The 21,241-nt window shown below is 39.2% G+C and overlaps 1 protein-coding gene across 3 annotated transcripts in view; it reads right to left on the reverse strand.

Moving 5' to 3' along the window:
* The window catches only part of SGTB (small glutamine rich tetratricopeptide repeat co-chaperone beta), a 61,403-nt gene that overhangs the window by 6,732 nt on the left and 33,430 nt on the right, over nt 1–21,241 (reverse strand). For 2 of the 3 annotated variants that reach the window (XM_015140127.3, XM_015140129.3), the window contains exons 6-8: nt 13,938–14,042; nt 7,936–8,074; nt 7,774–7,836 (exon numbers count right to left, since the gene is read on the reverse strand). In XM_015140127.3, coding sequence (XP_014995613.1) covers nt 7,774–7,836; nt 7,936–8,074; nt 13,938–14,042 — 307 coding nt within the window. The remainder of the gene's footprint in view (nt 1–7,773; nt 7,837–7,935; nt 8,075–13,937; nt 14,043–21,241) is intronic. The other variant, XM_015140131.3, reaches the window with a different exon arrangement.

Consider the following 21,241-nt stretch of genomic DNA (forward strand, 5'->3'; position numbering starts at 1 on the left):
CTTCCCATGCTTACAGTGGCACAGGGGATTATATTTATGTGCACACACACTTTTAAAACATTCTATTTTGAAAGCATGGTAACGCTTTCAAATTTTTTTTTCCCTTCAAATTGGTAATGTCAACAATATTCATGTAAAATTTGAATGTAGTCTAAATCTTTGTAGACAATAGATTTTATTCACAGACTCTCTATGAGGTGTTGGGAAAAGCCACCACTTGCTTCTATTACCAGAAAGATCACTGACTGATTCGTAAGTAATTCAAAACTTTCCTCAAGTCCCAGTCAGGATGGGTGCCTCTGAGCCAACCCATAAGTGCTAAAGGCATTACACAGGAAAAGCGGGATGGATGAGCTATAAACATGAAACGCTGGTTTTGCAATCCCTTTAAACTAGTTCTGCAACAATAGTTCTTCCCCTTCTCCCAGAATCTAGGACCTAGAAGAAATTTAGAACAGATCTATGGCTTTTCCGGTCACTTTTCAATAAGCAGTCCTCCCGTCACTTTAAGTTCTATAAAATGACCTCCAGTTCAGCAATTAATGTCTCAGTGTAACAACGAAATACATAAAGCTTCATTTATAGGTAAAACTTCTCCCTTCCTAGCATGGGCCTGCTACAGATTGACCAGTTGTAGTAGAAAAGAGGGACCATTGACTGCTCTGTTTCCTATAGTAGGGGTCCCCAACCCCTGGGTCACGGACTGTTAGGAACCAGGCTGCACAGCAGCAAGTTAGCGGTGGGCGAGCAAGCACTACTGCCTGAGCTCCACCTCCTGTCAGATCAGCTGCAGCATCAGATTCTCATAGGAGCAAGAACCCTATTGTGAACTGCGCATGTGAGGGATCTAGGTTGAGTGCTCCTCAAGAGAATCTAACAATTCTCCCCGTCCTGCCTCTACCCCCTACCCCCGGTATGGTCCATGGAAAAATTGTCTTCCATGAAACCAGTCCCTGTTACAAAAAGGTTGGGGACTGCTGTCCTACAGTGCTTTTTTTTTGGAGATGGAGTTTCACTCTGTCACCCAGGGTGGAGTGCAATGGCATGACCTCAGCTCACTGCAGCCTCTGCCTTCCCGGAGTCAAGTGATTCTCCTGCCTCAGCCTCCCAAGTAGCTGGGATTACAGGCGTACACCACCATGCCCAGCTAATTTTTCTATTTTCAGTAGAGACGGGGTTTCGCCAGGTTGGCCAGGCTGGTCTGGAACTCCTGACCTCAAGTGATCCGCCCATCTCAGCCTCCCAAAGTGCTGGGATTACAGGTGTGAGCCACCACACCAAGGCCTATAGTCCTTCTTTATCCTGTAGTGCTTCCAGTCCTCTTCCCCCAGCTTGCTGATTAAGAGTTGTGGCCCTCCAGGGTGAGGGTTAAATGGAGGGAAAGGTGAAAGGAGCAGCAAAGTTCTTATTTGATGACTGGTATTATCTTACTAGTTTTGCATTGGTGCTCTTTGAGTTTGCAAGGTATTCAAAAACTATGTGGTTCTCTTATGGGGTACTTTCTGGTGTTCTTCAGACACTTCTGCTTTCCCTAGGCCCCTGGAGATTTTTTATCTATTCTTTGAAAAGGGTAATTTACCCTCTGGATGAATGCTATGACTTTCCCTTCAGTCTCAGGTTCTTGGCAGTCCTCCAGAGATTCTCTGTCTTGGGAACCTATCACACTTCCAGGAAAGCCTCTTGGACATATTCAGACACCCTCTCTCACAACTGTGTGTGCTCACCTCTGCTCCACTCTCATCAGTATAGTAACTGCCCAAACCACACAGCTAATTCTGCCACTGGCTTTCCAGCTGAACCATCGGGTAGAAAGTCTCCGTACCAGAAACGCCCTTTCTCAGCGAGGGCTTGAGATGAGAGCAAGCCTCCCTAATTCCTTCATCTAGGGAGCCCTAGAACTCTAATAGCTCTCTCCAAAAATCTTGTTTAAATTTCCATCAACTTTGCCTTTTTTACGAGTCACAAAACATGTTTTTTATCCCCATCTTTTGCAACTCCTACATGGTGGTCTCACACCTTATTTTGGTACATAGCAGCTTGGAGCCTAAGCCAAACCTGAAACTAAAAGAATTCCATTTTTCACATCCTGTTACAATACCATAACCTGAGTCCTGGAATGGGTAACTATGCTTCAAAAAAAAAAAAAATGAAGTCACAAGATCTATAAAATATGTATTTGCTAGCATGGTAAGAAGGCTGAAATTTGATGAGGGAAAAATAAAAACTACCAATTGCTAAAAAGACTTATCCCACTGGGAATGAGTCATCTGTGCATTTCAGTTCAACAGAAGATTTAATGGATGCAAGACACATTTTTTTGAAGGAAACAGAAGATGAATAAAAACGGATTCCTGCCTTCCAAGGGCATATCATATGATAGAATAATTCTCATCCAAAGTATACAGTCACCCCAGGAACTTGATATGCCCTGGGAACATCCTAAACCCACTAAATGAAAGTTACCACATACTGAACCAGAGCATGTATGTTCTCAAAAAGGCCCAGACATTATTTTGTTGGTTTGTAAGAATAGAGGACATACATATGAGATATCAAACTCTAAAGATAAAAACAAGGCAGACAATGCTGAGGGGCAAGCCTAGGGAACCGCAATGGCCAAATACTCAAACTGTAGATGTTAGATATCTTCCTAGGACCACTTTTATGTAAGAGAGTAGTTTTTAACCTTTCATATATTGGCAGATTGCTGTACCAATCTCACGAAAAATAAGATGCTCTCCTGGAAAAACGCACATATACACATGTACACAGATTTTTATGTACAAATTTGGGAAAATCCATGAGCTTCCTGAAGTCCATCCATGGCTTTCCCACAGGAGGTACATGGACAAGTTAAGAACGCTGCCATTCAGCCAGAGAGAAAGGCCAGACCACCGACAAAGGAAGCCCATCAGACTAACAGCGGGTCTCTGAGCAGAAACCCTATAAGCCAGAAGAGATTGGGGGCCAATATTCAACGTTCTTAAAAGAATTTCCAACCCAGAATTTCATATCTGGTCACACTAAGCTTCATAAGCAAAGGAGAAATAAGATCCTTTTCAGACAAGCAAATGCTGAGGGAACTCGTTACTAACAGACCTGCCTTACACGAGTTCCTAAAGGAAGCACTAAACATGGAAAGCAAAAACTGTTACCAGCCACTACAAAAGCACACTGAAGTACACAGACTAGGGACACTGTGAAGCAACCATGTAAGTTTGCAAAATAACCAGCTAGCATCATGATGATAGGATCAAATTTACACATAACAATATTAACCTTAAATGTAAATGGGCTAAATGCCCCAATCAAAAGACATAGAATGGCAAGCCAGATAAAAAAACAATATCCATCAGTGAGCTGTATTCAAGAGACCCACTATACATACAAAGACACACATAAGCTCAAAATACAGGGATGAAGGAAAATTTACCAAGCAAATGGAAAACAGAAAAAAGCAGTGGTTACAATCCTAGTTTCCGACAAAACAGACTTTAAATCAAAGAAGATCAAAAAAGACAAAGAAGGAAGCAGAGGTTGTAGTGAGCTGAGATCGTGCCACTGTACTCCAGCCTGGGTGACAGAGCAAAACTCTGTCTCAAGGAAAAAAAAAAAAAGACAAAGAAGGGCATTACATAATGGTAAAGGGTTCAATTCAACAAGAAGGGCTAACTATCTTAAATATATATGCTCCAATACGGGACCACCCAGATTCACAAAGCAAGTACTTCGAGAGCCTCAAAGAGACTAGACGCCCACACAATAATACTGGGAGACTTTAACACTCTGCTGACAATATTAGACAGATCATCAAGACAGAAAACTAACAAAGATATTCAAACCTGAACTCAGCTCTGGATCAAGTGGACCTGATATCTACAGAACTCTCCACCCACCCAAAAACAACAGAATACACATTCTTCTTATCACAACACAGCACTCAATTCACTCAAAACCACACAACTACATGGAAATTGAACAACCTGCTCCTGAATGACTTTGGGTAAATAACGAAATTAAGGCAGAAATCAAGAAGTTCTTTGAAACTAATGAGAACAAAGAAACAATATACCAGAATCTCAGACACAGCTAAAACAGTGTTAAGAAAGAAATTTATAGCACTAAATGCCCAAATCAAAAAGCTAGAAAGATCTCCAGTTGACAACTTAACATCACAACTAAAAGAACTAGAGAAACAAGAACAAACAAACCCCAAAGCTAGCAGAAGACAAGAAATAACCAAGATCAGAGCTGAACTGAAGGAGAGAGAAACACAAAAAACCCTTCAAAAAAAAAAAATCAATGAATCCAGAAGCTAGTTTTTTGAAAAAATTAATAAACTATAGCTAGCTATACTAATGAAAAGAAAAGAGAGAAGATTCAAACAAACACAATAAAAAATGGTAAGGTGGATATTACCACTGACCCCACAGAAACACAAACAACCATCAAAGAATACTGTAAACAGTTCTATGCACATAAACTAGAAATTTTACTAATCAATTTCTAGAAGAACTTCATAAATTCCTGGACACATACACCCTCCCAAGACTGAACCAGGAAGAAACTGAATCCCTGAACAAACCAATAATGAGTTCTGAAATTAAGGCACTAATAAATAGCCTACCAACCCAAAAAAAAAAAAAAAAAAAGTCCACGACCAGATGAATTCACAGCTAAATTCTACCAGAGGTAGAATTCAAGAGCTGGTACCATTCCTACAGAAACTATTCTAAAAAATTGAAAAGGAGGATCTCCTCCCTAACTCATTCTATGAGGCCAACATCAACCTGATACCAAAACCTGGCAGAGATATAACAACAAAAAAGAAAACTTCAGGCCAGTATCCTTGATGAACATTGATACAAAAATCCTCAGCAAAATACTGGCAAAACAAATCCAAGCAGCATATCAAAAAGCTTATCCACCACAATCAAGGAGGCTTCATCCCCAAGATGCAAGGCTGTTTCTACATATGCAAATCAATAAATGTGATTCATCTCATAAACAGAACTAAAGACAAAAACCCCATGATTATCTCAATAGACGCAGAAAAGGCCTTCAATAAAATTCAACATCCTTTCATGTAAAAAATTCTCAATAAACTAGATATCAAAGGAACATACCTCAAAATAATAAAAGCCATATATGACAATATCATACTGAATGAGCAAAAGCTGAAAGTATTCCCCTTGGAAACCAGCACAAGACGAGAATATCCTCTCTCACCATTCCTATTCAACATATTAATAGTATTGGAAGTTTTGGGCAGGGAAATCAAGCATGATAAAGAAATAAAGGGTATTCAAATAGGAAGAGAGGAAGGCAAACTATCCCTATATGCAGATGACATGATCCTTTATCTAGAAAACCCTATTGTCTCAGTGGAGAAGTTTCTTAAGCTGATAAGCAACTTCAGCACAGTCTTAGGATACAAAATTAATGTGCAAAAATCGCTAGCATTCCTACATACCAACAGGTAAGTCAAAAGTCAAATCACAAATGAACTCCCATTCACAATTGCCACAAAAAGAATAAGATACCTAGGAATACAGCTAACAGGCGAAGTGAAGGAACTCTTCAAGGAGAACTACAAACCGCTGCTCAAGGAAATAAGAGAGGACAGAAACAACTGGAAAAACATTCCATGCTCATGGATAAGAAGAATCAATATCATGAAAATGGCCATATTGCCCAAAGCAATTTACAGACTCAATGCTATTCCCATAAAACTACCCTTAACATTCTTCACAGAATTAGAAAAAACTATTTTAAAATTCATATGGAAGCAAAAAAGAGCCCAAAGAGCCAAGGCAATCCTAAGCGAAAAGAACAAAGCTGAGGCATCACGCTACCCAATTTCAAACTATATTACAGGGCTACAATAACCAAAACAGTGTGGTACTGGTACAAGAACAGACACACAGACCAGTGGAACAGAACAGAGAACCCAAAAATAAGACTGCACACCCACAACCATCTGATCTTTGACAAACCTGGCAAAAGCAATGGGGAAAGGATTCCCTATTAAATAAGTGGTGCCGAGAGAACTGGCTAGCCAAATGGAGAAAATTGAAACTGGACCCCTTTGCTATACTATATATATACAAAAATCAACTCAAGATGGATTCAAGACTTAAATGTACAACCCCAAAATTATAAAAACTCTATAAACCTAGGCAATATCATTCAGGACACAGGCACAGGCAAAGATTTCATGATGAAGATGCCAGAAGCAATTGCAACAAAAGAAAAAATTGACAAATGGGATCTAATTAAACTAAAGAGTTTCTTTTCCACACCAAAAGAAACAATCAACACAGTAAACAGACAATCTACGGAATGGGAGAACACTTTTGCAATCTATCTATCTGACAAAGGTCTAATATACTGTATCTATAAACAAACAAATTTACAAGAAAAAAACAAACAACCCCATTATAAAGTGGGCAAAGGAAATGAACAGACACTTCTCAAAATAAGACATATATGTGGCCAATAAACATGAAAAAACAGCTCAACATCATTGATCATTAGAGAAATGCAAATCAAAACCACAATGAGATACCATCCCACACAAGTCAGAACAACTATTATTAAAAACTCAAAAATAGGCCAGGTGTGGTGGCTCCTGCCTGTAATCCCAGCACTTGGGGAGGCTGAGGTGGGCGGATCACCGGAGGTCAGGAGTTTGACCAGCCTGGTCAACATGGTGAAACTCCATCTCTACTGAAAATACAAGAATTAGCCAGGTGTGGTTGTGGGTACCTATAATCCCAGCTACTCAGGAGGCTGAGGCAGGAGATTTGCTTGAACGTAGGAGGTGGAGGCTGCAGTGAGCCAAGATCCCACCATTGTACTCCAGACTGGGTGATGAGAGTGAAACTCCGTCTCAAAAAAAAACAAACAACAACAACAACAACAACAAAAACAGATGCTGGTGAAGTTGTGGAGAAAAAGGAATGCTTTAATACTGTTGGTGGAAATGTAAATTAGTTCAACCATTGTGGAAGACAGTGTGGTGATTCCTCAAAGACCTAGAAGCAGAAATACCATTCGACCCAGCAATCCCATTACTGGGTATACACCCGAAGGAACAGAAATCATTCTAACAGAACAAATACACATGCATACGTATGTTCACTGCAGCACTATTCACAATAGCAAAGACATGGAATCAACCCAAATGCCCATCAATGATAGACTGGATAAAGGCAATGCGGTACATACACACCATGGAATACTATGCAGCCATAACAAGAAACAAGATCACGTCTCTCGCAGGGACATGGATGGAGCTGGAGGCCATTTTACCATTTTACTTCACAAAGTAACACAGGAAAAGAAAACCAAATAACACATGTTCTCACTTACAAGTGGGAGCCAAATGATGAGAACACAATGACACACGTAAGGGAACAACACACACTGGGCCTGTTGGAGGGCAGGGGATGGGAGGAGAGAAAGGACCAGGAAGAATAGCTAATGGATGCTGGGCTTACTACCTGGGTAATGGAAGGATCTGTGCAGCAAACTACCACGGCACACATTTTACCTATGTAACAAACTTGCACATCCCACACAAGTACCCCTGCACTTTGAAATAAAAGTTGGAAATTTAAAAAAAAAAAACCCTGCTATAGCCTTATATCAACACTCCACTACAACTACAACCACAAAATCTCACTTACTTGTTTCTAAAAAAAAAATTGCATAGCTACATAGCTCTAAGGAAAACAAGGCCAGTAGAGGCAGAAAAGAAAGTATACTTACCATACTAATGAAGGCTGGATTGTTTATCAAGCTAGCCATGTCAAAGCTCAGTCCAGTTCCTGTCTGTAAAACAATTATATCTGAGAATCAGTCCAACAACTACAATTACAATAACTTGTGAGTGACAGAAAATACTTCACTCATTTGGCATTAACAACTTACAGGACTGGATACCTCTCTTAACTTCTGTTCTGCTATTTTCAGATTTGACTTATAGGAATCATTTTCAGGGTCAAGATCTAATGCCTTTTGATAACTTGTAACTGCTTCTTCAAATTTATTCATGGCAGTGAGGGCCAGCCTGAAGGGAATACAGAGTACAAGAATATGAGATACATGATTAAAGAACATCAGGAAATCACAAACATCGTCAAACGTCTGTCTTTCTTGGTATTCAATTCTAATCCAGATTACACTTAATTTATTCACTGTACTATGGCTCACAGGAGTAAAATTCCCTCCAACTTAAGATTCTATACATTTGAACTCTCGCCATTCTGCTTGCTGACAACCTGGTTGTCCTATAGATCATGAATTTAATGCTAGAGATTATCTTACTTATTCTAGCATTTTTTAAGCCTAATATGTAAAATAATTTGCTTTATAAATGCCTAGAGTAAGTTCCAAAAGATGTGAGCTGACAATCCTGTGGTCACAAAAATCCATGATGCTAACACCATTTTTAAGGACTCTAAACTGTATTTGTGCTTCAAAATAGCCCACATGCTTTCTTCTTCCTAACAGAGCAACAATACATATCAATTTGCCATTAGGAAAACAGGCTGTAGTTATCAGATAACTATTCCTGATCAAAAGAGGTAGGTAAAATTAGCATCCTTTACAACTCAAATGACAAATTATACCAGGCACAAGTCAAAGAGTTATTAAATTTTAATGTTCATATTTACCTAGTTATAATTCACTTATTGAAAAATTATTACAGAACTAAACAATAACTGTATATATGGTGAGATGGTATTAGGGGTTTCTGTTTGTTATAGGTTTGTTTTAAACAAATTACTATTTTCTTTTCTCTTTTTCTCTTTATCGGAACCTAATTCATTTTCTACCAGTCAACCATGTATGATACTTTATCAGAGTCCCCAGTTAATCAAAAGTCAGTAACTATTTATTGAAACTCTATGATATATAAGAATATTATTAAAATAATATCTAAAGATACAGAGGATCCTGGCTATGCGCAGTGGCCCATGTCTCTAATCCCAGCAGCACTTTGGGAAGCCAAGGTGGGTGGATCACTTGAGGTCAGGAGTTTGAGACCAGCCTGGCCAATATGGTGAAACCCTGTCTCTACTAAAACTACAAAAATTAGCCAGGCATGGTGGCAGATGCCTGTAATCCCAGCTACTAGGGAGGCTGAGGCAAGAGAATTGCTTGAACCCAGGAGGTGGAGGTTGCAGTGGGCCAATTTAGAGCCATTGCATTCCAACCTGGGTGACAGACTGAGACTCTGTCTCAAAAAAAAAAAAAAAAGTGTCTAAAGATACCAAGGATTCCACAATGAAAAAGATAAAGTTCCTAGCCCAGGCATAGCGGCTCATGCCTATAATCCCAGCACTTTGGGAAGCTGAGGCAGGTGGATCACTTAAGGTCAGGAGTTTGAGACAGGCCTGACAAACATGGTGAAACCCTGTCTCTACTAAATACAAAAAATTAGCCAGGCATGGTGGCACATGCCTGTAATCCCAGCTTCTTGGGAGACTGAGGCAGCAGAATTGCTTGAACCCAGGAGGTGGATGTTGCTCTGAGCCAAGATTGCACCATTGCACTCCAGCCTGGAAAACAAGAGTGAAACTCTATCTCAAAAAAAAAAAAAAAGATAAAGTTTCCTGACTTTAAGAAAATTTCATTCTACCTGGGGAAGACAGGCAACCAGGCAACAAGCAAGAAAATAAAAAGGGCAATATTGAAGAGAATGAATAGGAGAGCTGCTCAAAAAGTAGCCACATTGGAAAGATCTCAGGGATGTAAAGAAAGTAGTCATGAAAATATGGGAGGAGCATTATAGTGGAAACAGCAGTAAACAGAAAGGTCCTGAGAAAGATGCAAGCTTGGTATTCTTAAGGTACAGGACAAGGGCTGATGAGGAGGGAACAAAGAAAACAAAGCACAGAGAGGTGATGTCAGAGAACAGTTGGGTGCCAGATGATACAGGTCCATTGCTTGGAGTTTGAACTTTATTCTGGTTGCAATGGAGTCACGTGATATAATTTGTGCTTTTGAAAGCTCACTCTGGCTTCTACGTAGAGGATCTACATGGGCAGAAGTGTAGAAAGGAGGCAGAGAGATCAGTTAGGAAGCTATTGCAGTAGCTTAGGTAAGAGATGTAGTTTGGACTAGGGCTATATGCAAGATAGTGATCAACACTTGGATTCAAGATATATATGGAAACTAAAATTGACAGGACTTGCTGATAGAGTATCAGTACTTATGTCAGGTGTAATAACAATGAAGGATGACTCAGGCTTTTGACTTGTGCATGGGAGAGATAAATAATTGTACAATGTATTGCGATTGGAAAGATTTTGGAAGGGAACATGAGTTCTGTCTGGGACATGTTAAGTTTAAAATACCTATTAAGCATCCAATCAGAGAGTTGAAAAGTAGTTGAACATATGAGTATGGAGTTCAAACAATATAACTTAGATTCAATAATATATATAGTTGATTCTTATTCACAGTAGTCCTGTTCTATAAAGTCACCACGAACAATGAATTAGCAAATAACTGAACAATTGTTCCTAGGGAAAATACAGAGTTAGGTTCCTGCAAATATGTAAATAGTCATATTTTCATCAATTGATCAATATATAATCTTGTTTTTATGTGTGTTTCTGATTAAAGAAACTTTATTTAATGTATATTTTTTATTCATTAGCATTGAACTCATAGCCAATGGCACTAACTCATGCCTGAATGAAGCTTGTCTCATAAACGTATTTTCTCCATAAGGCACATTACAATCCTCTTGCACTTAGGAACACTGGATAACACTTCAGGCTATACTTGGGGGCCACTGTAAACAGCTAAATCACAAATAAAAGGCACAAAAAAAAACCAAAAACGTAGCACTAAATAGACTATTTCAGCATGAGAGTTGAAACAAAAAGGTAGAGCAGCACCTTATTCACCCTCAGCTGAGATCGGGACCATCAGAAGACACATTTTCACTAATTGTGCATGCCATGAATGACCACAGAAGCAGTGTAAATATTGATTTGGAGATTACAAATCAATTAGCAAGTAGGCAAATTCATAAATACAGAATCTGCAAATAATGAGTAGCAACTGTATATGAATTTTAAAAGCATGGAGCAGGATAAGCTGAGCAGAGAGAATAGACAGAGAAACAGCAGCAGCAGAGGATGCAACCCTAAAATACAGCATTGTTTAGAGATGGTAGAGAGGAAGAACAAGCAAGGGAGGCTGGAAAAGAGCATCCAGTAATGTGGAAGGGGAAACAGGGCAAGTGTGCCATCAGGATCCTAGAGAGTAATGTATTTTGACAATAAGTTAATAGCGACCGGGCATGGTGGCTCACGCCTGTAATCCCAGCACTTTGGGAGGCAGAGGTGGGTGGATCACCTGAGGTCAGGAGTTCGTGACCATCCTGGCCAACATGGTGAAACCCCATCTCTACTAAAAATACAAAAACTAGCCAGGTGTGGTGGTGGGCGCCTATAATCCCAGATATTCAGGAGGCTGAGGCAGAAGAATCACTTGAACCCAAGAGGAGGAGGTTGCAGTGAGCCAAGATTGCACCACTGCACTCCACCCTGGACAACAAGAGCGAAACTCCATCTCTAAATAAATAAATCAATAAATAAATCAATAAGTTGGCTTATGAAAAAATAAATGAATAAGTTAACTGCACCAAATACTAAAAGACGGTGTATGGTGAGGATACAGAGCTGAACACTGGCCTAGGCAAAATAAAGACAACTGGCTACCTTGAATAGAGTTATCTCAGTAGACTGATTGTATTACTCAGGGTTCTCAAGAGAAAGGGAACCAATAGTGTGTGTGTGTATATATATATATATATATACACACACACATAGAAATATGAAGAGAATTCTTGTGATGGACTGGCTCACACAATTATGGAGGTTGGGAAGTCCTACCATCTGCTGTCTGCAAGCTGGAGACCCAGTAAAATTAGTGATATAATTCCAGTCCAAACCCAAAGACTTCAGAACCAGGACAACTGATAGTGTAAGTCGGGTCCAAGTCCAACGGCTTAAGAATGAGGAATGCTGAGGTCCAAGAGCAGGAGAAGATGGATGCTCCAGCTCAAGCAGAGACAGCAAATTTGCCCTTCCTCTATTTTTTTGTTCTATTTGGGCACTCAAAGGAATGGCTGATGCTTACCCATGTTGGTGTAGGTGATCTTCTTTACTCAGTCTACCGATTCAAATGCTAATCTCATACAAAAATTAGCGGGGCATGGTGGCTCACACCTGTAGTCCCAGCTACTCGGAAGGTAGGAGAATCGCTTGAACCCGGGAGGTGGAGGTTGCAGTGAGCCAGGACTGCACCACTGCACTCCAGCCTGGGTGACAGAGTGAGACTCCATTTCAAAAAAAAAAAAGAAAAAAATGCTAATCTCTTCTGGAAACACATTCACAGACACACCCAGAAATAATATTTTACCAGCTATCTGGGCATCTTTGCCCAATCAAGTTGACAAATAAAATTAAGCACCATAGTGACAGAGAACAGAAGCCCTACTGGAGTGAGCTGGAGAGGGAATAAGAGATGACAAAGATAAAACAGCAAGTATAGATAACCATCAGGGTCATAGAACGAGGAATTGAGAAGTGGGATGGTGGCTGGAGGGCAACACTGGGCAAAGGGATGGGTCCAACTAATGATTTTTTTTCTTTTTTTTTTGAGACAGGGTCTCACTCTGTCACCCAGGCTGGAATGCAGTGACATGATCACAGCTCACTGCAGCCCCGACTTCCCAGACTCAAGTAATCCTCCCACCTCAGCCTCCCAAGTAGCTGGGACTACAGGTGTACACCACCACTCCTGGATAATTTTTGTATTTTATAGAGATGGGGTTCAAGCATTTCTCCCACCTTGGCCTCCCAAAGTGCTGGGATTACAGGTGTGAGCCACCGCACCTGGCTCAGTGAATGATTTTTTACGAACTTATCACATGCCAGGCATTATCATCTATTAGACATGGAAGAACTAATGTTGTAGAAAATGAAGGGAGTTGTAATAGTTGCAAAGTTGTGGAGAAGGTACAAGGGGATGAGATCTTAAAGCAAGAGTGGAGGCAATGGTCTTAAGTAAGAATGCGCCTTTTTTTTTTTTTTTTTTTTTGAGACAGAGTCTCAATCTGTCACCCAGACTGGAATGCAGTGGCTCTATCTCAGCTCACTGCAACCTCTGCCTCCCAGGTTCAAGCGATTCTCCGCCTTAGCCTCCCCAATAGCTGGGACTGCAGGTGCTCACCACCATGCCTGGCTAATTTTTGCATTTTTAGTAGAGACGGGGTTTCACCATGTTGGCCAGGCTGGTCTTGAACTCCTGACCTCAGGTGATCTGCCTGCCTTGGCCTTCCAAAGTGCTGGGATTATAGGCATGAGTCACCACGCTCAGCCAGAATGCTTCCATTTTAACATGAAAAAAAGGCATTCTGTGTAGATATAAATGTAGGTAGACTGATGGATTTGCAAGGAGGAAAATGAGTTGTTTTTCTTCAAATCATTTTCTTCTCAATTAAGTGTAAGGCAATTGTGTCAGTTGAGAGTCATCATAGAGGGAGTAGTGGAAATTTGAAGGGAGAGGAAGAGGTATGAAAGAGTCACATCAGAGAGTGGAAAGGTGACTATAGAAGGAAATAGAATAGAATTGTCTGCAATATTGAGTGCTCATCTGAGATTTGTGGTCATGGACATGAAATTAGTCGACTAAGTACGATTATATAATTTTTCTCCAACAATCAAATCAGTCATCAATCATCTCACTTCCAAGTCACAGAAATTGTAGTCATTTCCTCCCTTATGTTTTATTTATCTTCTTCTTAGTTCAGAGGGTACAATATTAAGCAGGAAATTCAAAACCAAGCCATTAAGGACAGCATAACTGATGCTACATGGTACTACTTGGAACATTCTCCCAGAACTTACCCCATTCTCCCATAGGCCTTACTGTACTTTGAATCAATTGCTATTGCTTTTTCACAATCCTTTATCGCATCTGTATAGTGACCTAATTTGCTCTGAGCAGCAGCCCTAAGAGAAAGAAAAGAGAATTTTATTAAAGGCAGTTTCCAAGGCACTAATTTAGATTTTTCAGGTACTAATAACACTACCTTTTTCTTGTTCCAATTTGTAGATCATTCCCACTAAATTTCTAAGTCAAACTGTCTAAGATAATTATGTAATAAAATGAAAACAAAACAAAACAAAAAGCTCAGAAACTTCTGTGCAGAAAAAAGTATGCAGGCTGCCTTTCACTGTTTGCTTTGCTATAGAAAGGACAAATATGCAAGTCATACAACTGGTCTACCCATTTATACCCTTTCTAGTTTGTCCAAACAGAAAAGTGAAAAAGCTAGGACATCTGGGCTACTATGGAGGCACAAAGAGTGAGTGATTGCTGTGAATGGCTACACAGAGGGTTGTGCTATTATGACTTTAACAGTAGGGTTAAAGTACAAGTAAAAGAGATATCCCAGTCCCTTGGCACTTTCTCTCATTCATTCATTTCTAAGGCCAACTAGATTTTATTTCTTTCAGTCTCCTAGAAGTTCTCATGATCTTGTCCCTCATCAAAAGGTTGAAGAGCCAACTTTGGAAAAAGAACACTTGCCTAGATCAAAATCCCTACAATTGTGACCTCTCCTCAATAACGTTTCCAAATAGGAAGAAACAGCTCAGAGGAGAAACAGGAAAGGAGAAGAAAAGCACTAAGATGGATGCTCAGAAGTCAAAGTGGGGTGCCAGAAACCAAGAAATAGAAGTTTCTTGGACCAAGGAGGGCCAAGGTGTGGTGACCACTTCTTCGATTTCTCACAACTACAAAGGAGAATGCTATGCTGCACAGCACCTCTGCCTCTACCACTGGAACTCCAAGACCTGGTACCCTTTCTATTAATTAAGGTAAAGAGGCACTTTCTGAAAATTTTGCTTGCAAGTCCAGAAATGAACTGAGGCTCCTTCATGTTCTTCAGTCTACAGACAAAAGTCTCATGCTAACCCAAGGTCTCTGACCTCATGTTCCTCTCCCATTGCAATGTCAGAAGCACTACTCTTGTTTTTGCTGCCTCTATTCTTCTTTCTTTACCCATATTTGTTTTTTTCTTTTGTTTTGTTTTGTTTTTTTCCTTTTTGTGGAGAACAGAGTCTTGTTATCCTGCCCAGGCAGGTCTTGAACCCCTGGGCTCAAGCTATCCTCCCGCCTCTGCCTCCCTAAGAGCTAGGATTACAGGCGTTAGTCACCGCACCCGGCCCCCGTTAGTTGTTTTAATTGTCCTTAAAAACAATCTTTTTGTTTAACCACCCAGTAAACCATCTCTCTTCCTTGAAATTAGTCAAAGGTCACATCTTTCAAGGACCTAGCTGGAATCGAATAAGCACACATGAAAACAATAAAGCTGATTAGAACACCACCTATCTCCAAGTATCAGTGAGGATCCTTGCTGATCCTCAATATTCTTAAGTATGTTCTAATCTCCTCCTATCAATCAAACTATAGATTAGGGTTATCTAATACTACTTTTATATCACATCTAGCTTATTATTATACTCTACAAATACTAGCTGTACATAGTAATAAATCAATTATTTGCTAGGTATCGACGAACAGAATGTGTTATGTAAAACCAACCCTGGATAGAAGAAGCTAAAAAAAAATACTGCCAATTCTGGAAGTTGAACCTGGGAATATAAACCTACTAAAATTTCACTAAAATTAAGCACGTTTAGTGAGAAGAAAAGGAGAAGAAATAGAAGTTTAGTTCTAATTAAGCACATTTAGTGGGAAGAAAAGGAGAAAAAATAGGCGTTTAGTTCTGATTAACAGGAAGATGCTGAGAAATTCCCATCATAGCCTAGCTTCCACAAAGCAGATTAACAACATGTGAGTATGGATCACTGACTTTTTCCCATCCAATGTAAGGATTCCAGGTCAATACGCATTCATTAAAGTTACACTGTGTACGGAGCACAACCTTCCAGACTAGTACAGATCTTTCTTTTAGAGTAGCTTAACTCAGAGAAAATGTTAAGAGACCAACCTTGCAAAGTTTATATACTTCCATGGGTGACACATAGATACATACTCCCAAAAAGGAGATTTCAAGAAAACTCGTATTTATGCCCAATTTGGCCTTCTAAGCCACAGTACTTTCAAGACAAAACTTTGTGTCACAGTAACAATAGGAATGAGACATTGCCTCAGAGCAAGCTCCTTTCTCTACCACTATAGAAAGCTCTTGTCCACACGTGATTTTAATCCATAAAGCCAGGAAGGTCCCTCAGAGGCCTCAAATGTTCTTGTCTATTCTGCCCGGTTGCTTGAAGGAGAACATTTCAGAGAGTGAAGTAATGCAAGCAATTAACTGAATGACAATGGAATCCTACCAACTCAGGAGGTTTTTTATTATTGTTGTTGTGTTTGTTTTTTTGAGACAGAGTCTTGCTTTGTCGCCCAGGCTGGAGGGCAGTGGCACAATCTCGGCTCACTGCAACCTCTATCTCTCAGGTTCAAGCGATTCTCCTACCTCAAACCCCCAAGTAGCTGAGATTACAGGTGTGTGCCACCATGCCCTGCTAATTTTTGTATTTTTAGTAGAGACAGGGTTTCGCCCTGTTGGCCAGGCTGATCTTGAACTCCTGACCTCCAGTGATCCGCGCACCTCGGCCTCCCCAAGTGCTGCGATTACAAGCGTGAGCCACCGTGCCAGGCCAGGAAGTTGAATCTGGGATTACAAAATGGCTAAACCAAATTTCATCTAAGAATTAACATTTATTGAGAGAAAAGGAGTTAACGGACTAAGCTTTGAGACAGATTTTAAAAATAATTTTATTATATATAATAAGCAGAGCCACCGGAAGAAAGAAAAACTTGTCCAGAAACGGAGCATGAGATATATACTAAGTCCAGGTCTTATATCTAACTTCATAGGCAAGGCAATACTATCTGCAAATTCACAGGCCTAGTGTTTGATCTATCACTGATATCTGATTCTGGACATCTGCGAACGGTGGTTTTATAGAATGCCTCAATCTCATCTCTTTTCTGTCAAGAGTCGCACTTTCTAATCAGTGTATGTGTCTGCACATATGCACAGAAACATGCAAGAAGGGTAAAAGGGCTCATGGGAGGATGGAAAGAGAAAGTTTTGAAAAGGGAATTCAGAGAAAGAACTACGTGGTTTTGAAAAAACAACAAATCTGTTCCTAAACACTTGCTAAACACCTTCAGGAAAGTGAAAGGCAATACTTGCCTTTAGATATCTGATTAGCAATTTTTAAAATATAATCAGAAAACGACTCCTCTATACATAATACATAGGACTTAGCATATTCTGAGCATCTGTAATGTTACATAGCAAAAGTTTTTAAAGAGAACAATAATACCATATGGATTGTATTTTAAGTCGTTAATATATGGCTAGATTCAGGATTTAATGTTAACTATTTTTAATTGTATTTCTTTTCTTTTCTTTTTTTTTTTTTTTGAGGCGGAGTCTTGCTCTGTTGCCCAGGCTGGAGTGCAGTGGCGAAATCTCGGCTCACTGCAAGCTCCGCCTCTCAGGTTCACACCATTCTCCTGCCTCAGCCTCCCGAGTAGCTAGGATTACAGGTGCCCACCACCATGCCCAGCTAGTTTTTTGTATTTTTAGTAGAGGTGGGGTTCCAACATGTTAGCCAGGATGGTTTCGATCTCCTGACCTTGTGATCTGCCTGCCTTGGCCTCCCAAAGTGCTGGGATTACAGGCGTGAGCCACCATGCCCAGCCTTTTAATTGTATTTCTTTGTTTAGTTAAAATTTATCTTTAATAAATGCATATTCATGCCTTCCCAAAATACTAGTCATTCTACAGGTACACATATTACCATATATTAAGATTATCTAGCAAATCTAAAGTAAAAACACTTATCTGTGTACCTAAATCTGACTGTAAATTAAGGATGACAACTATTCCATCTACTTTGCACAGAATCTCAGAGCAATCAAGGACCATTTATGTGATCTGTTAACACTTGCTATATCATATCTACCAAAAAAACTCTTCTAAAATGACCAGGAACAATACAACACAAGTATGATTATTGTTTGATATGCAAATCTTTCAACTCAAAGTTTCCATAATGTCTCCTGCCCTCATAATTATAAACCAATATAATTGGTTTATAATACCAACTGAAGGATATAAACCAATTATATTGGTTTATAATACCAACTGAAGGATACTGGAAGATACAGCGAGGGAGTAAAGCTACACTACTCCATTTGTTCTTCTCTAAATATTTCTACTTAATTCATTCAACTAATATATCTATTGAGGGCCAGAGAATGCACACTTTTCTAAGAATAATGGATACAGCAATAAGCAAAATAATATTCCTGTCCTTAATAGCACTTAGATTCTAGTGGGGCCATGGAGGGTGAGGAGAAGTCTGGCAGACTACAGAGAAAATGTGGTTTTAGGGCTCGTTTTCTAGGTCTAGTTTTCTGTCAATCTTTCTTCATATAGCATGACTGAGGCCCTTACTTCTCAGACTAATTATAAAAATGTTAATATTTATTTAAAAATAAACACATAGTCCTTTGCTTCAGTTTAAAAAAATTAAGACGTGAAAGTATAGAGTTCAACAAACCAGTTTTGGTAGTTCATGTGAAAAAGTGTATGAGTTTCTCCGACTTAATACTCACTACAAAGTAACAGCAGGACAAGAATAACCATTAGAAGAAGAGCTATAGGATGTGTAACTTTCAAATAATTAGAAAGAAAAAAAAAATCAAAACAATAGAAGGGAGGGAAGTAGGGGAGGAAAGAAGCAGCCAAGAAAGAGGATGCTTAAAAAGAGCCGGGTGCAGTGGCTCATGCCTGTCATCCCAACACTGTGGGAGGCCAAGGCCAAGAGGATAACCTGAGTCCAGGAGTTTGAGACCACCTTGGACAACACAGTCAGACCCTGTGTCTACGAAAAATTTAAAAATTACCCAGTTGTAGTAGTGTACACCTGTAGTCTCAGCTACTCGGGAGACTGAGACAGGAGGATCACTTGAGCCCAGGAGGTTGAGGCTGCAGTGAGCCATGTTTATGCCATTGTACTTTAGCCTGAGTGACAAAGCAAGAGTCTGTCCTCCCCACCCCGCAAAAAAAAGGTAGCAGAAAACAATTCAAATTTATCAGACAAAACTCAGATTCTCAACTTGGATACAAAATATATCACTTAAAACATAATCATACACAGGTTGAAGTTAAAAGGACAGAAAAAGACAAACAGGAGAACTGAAACAACAAAAAAGAAAGCTGATGTAGAACATTAATATTAAAACCAATATTAATTTAATATTAAATATTAAACACAAGGCAAATCAGATCATTAAGGATAGAGAGAGGCATTATTTTTACTAATCACCCTTTCAAATTTAATTTTATGTAAAAAACTTACAAGGTTCAGAAGTTAAACCTACATTAGAAGTCTCCCTCTCATCCTATTGGGGATGGGTGAGAATGGGGTAGATGGGATAGAAATGGGAGTAAGACTTCAAAAAGATGAAAAAGCAAACCTTCAAACTAAATAAAACAGAAACAATTGATCCTAATTGCATATCAAAAACAATTCAAATCATTTTTGAGCACAGTATTCTGAGTATATATGATTACTGAGATGCATTCAAAGACAAAGGAAAAACTGCAAAGAAATCCTGAAGTTTACATACCAGGCCTGCTAGTGGTGTAATATTAGCTTATAAGACCAACTGAAGGATACTGAAAGATACAGCAAATGAGTAAAGCTACTGGTGGTGGTGGAAGAAGGGTTTTCACCCTGGGAGAAGGAAGATAAAAATATAAAATGGAGGAATATGAGGGAGAATTCTGTGATGCTAGAATGTGAATGGAAGGCATCTGTATAAACTGGTAACTTTTCAAAAAATCAGTTTCCTAGCTCCGTCCACTGAAAAGACCTAGAAGCAGTAAGACCTTAGTAGCAATGATCATGTCCTGCAACTCCATCTTGGTTTCTAAATACCATCCTCCACTGAAAAGGTCAGAGCTTCCTTGGAGAAATAGTTGAGCTCAGGGATACAACAGGGAAAGTACAAAGCAAATCTGGAATGTCTTACTGTCTCAGAAAGCAAGAAAGTGGTTGGTTTTTTGGTTTTTGGTTTTTGTTTGTTTGTTTGTTTGTTTGTTTGTTTTTGAGATAGTCTTGCTCTGTCTCCCAGGCTGGAGTGCAGTGCCACGCCCAGCTATTTTTTGTATTTTTAGTAGAGACGGTTGTTTCACCATGTTGATCAGGCTGGTCTCAAACTCCTGACCTCATGTGATCCGCTGGCCTCAGCCTCTCAAAGTGCTGGGATTACAGGCGATGAGCCACTGTGCCTGGCTAAGAAAGTGTTTTTTAAAAATGAAGTTACATAAAAGGATACATCGACCAGTTTAAAGGTGCTCTCATTAGCCAAACGTGGGATAATTTAAGAATCAAAAATAACTCATTATAACATATTGAATAGTGACTTTTTAAAAAATTAATGAGTCCAAATGAATATTCAAATGACAGTCAAAAAAGCTGCAGTGAGGAAGAGGGAGAAAGCTGAAAAAGGAAGAGAGGAAAGCTCTTCTTTATAGAAATATGTGAGGAAATATATGTAAAGGAAATGATAAAATTAGGAAAATCATCATTTTGCAACTATCAACGTATTAATGATATGGTATTAATGATAAGGAGAAAGATCATGAATAGATGATAAAACATTTAATAAAAGTTTGTTAGGAAATAATTTTTTATTCATATCACCAAACCCTACAGATTACTTATAAATTACAAAAGGAATAATAGATCTGATGGTCATCACCTTAAGATATCAAACTTAAGAGTCACCAGTAATGGGACAGTCTGAAAATATGTGCCTCCTAACATAATGCAATAAGTGGTACACATAATTATTTTTGTAGGCTTTATAACAAAATTTAACTTAAATTTAAATCATGAGGAAGCACTACATAAATCCAGAATATGGCTCATTCTATAAGACAATTGGCCTGAACTCTTCAAAAATGTTTATGTCATGAAAAACAATCAATCAAAAAAGTCAGGGACACTTTTTAGATTAAAAGAGACTAAAGTGGCATAACAAAATACAATGCAAGAAACTGGGTTGGATTCTGGATTAAAAACATAGCTATAAAAGATATTTTGGGGACAAATGGAAAGATTTCAGTATTAATACTAATTTTCTTACATGTAAA

Source organism: Macaca mulatta, chromosome 6 (genome assembly GCF_049350105.2).
Source record: "Macaca mulatta isolate MMU2019108-1 chromosome 6, T2T-MMU8v2.0, whole genome shotgun sequence".
In the NCBI taxonomy this organism is placed as follows: domain Eukaryota; kingdom Metazoa; phylum Chordata; class Mammalia; order Primates; family Cercopithecidae; genus Macaca; species Macaca mulatta.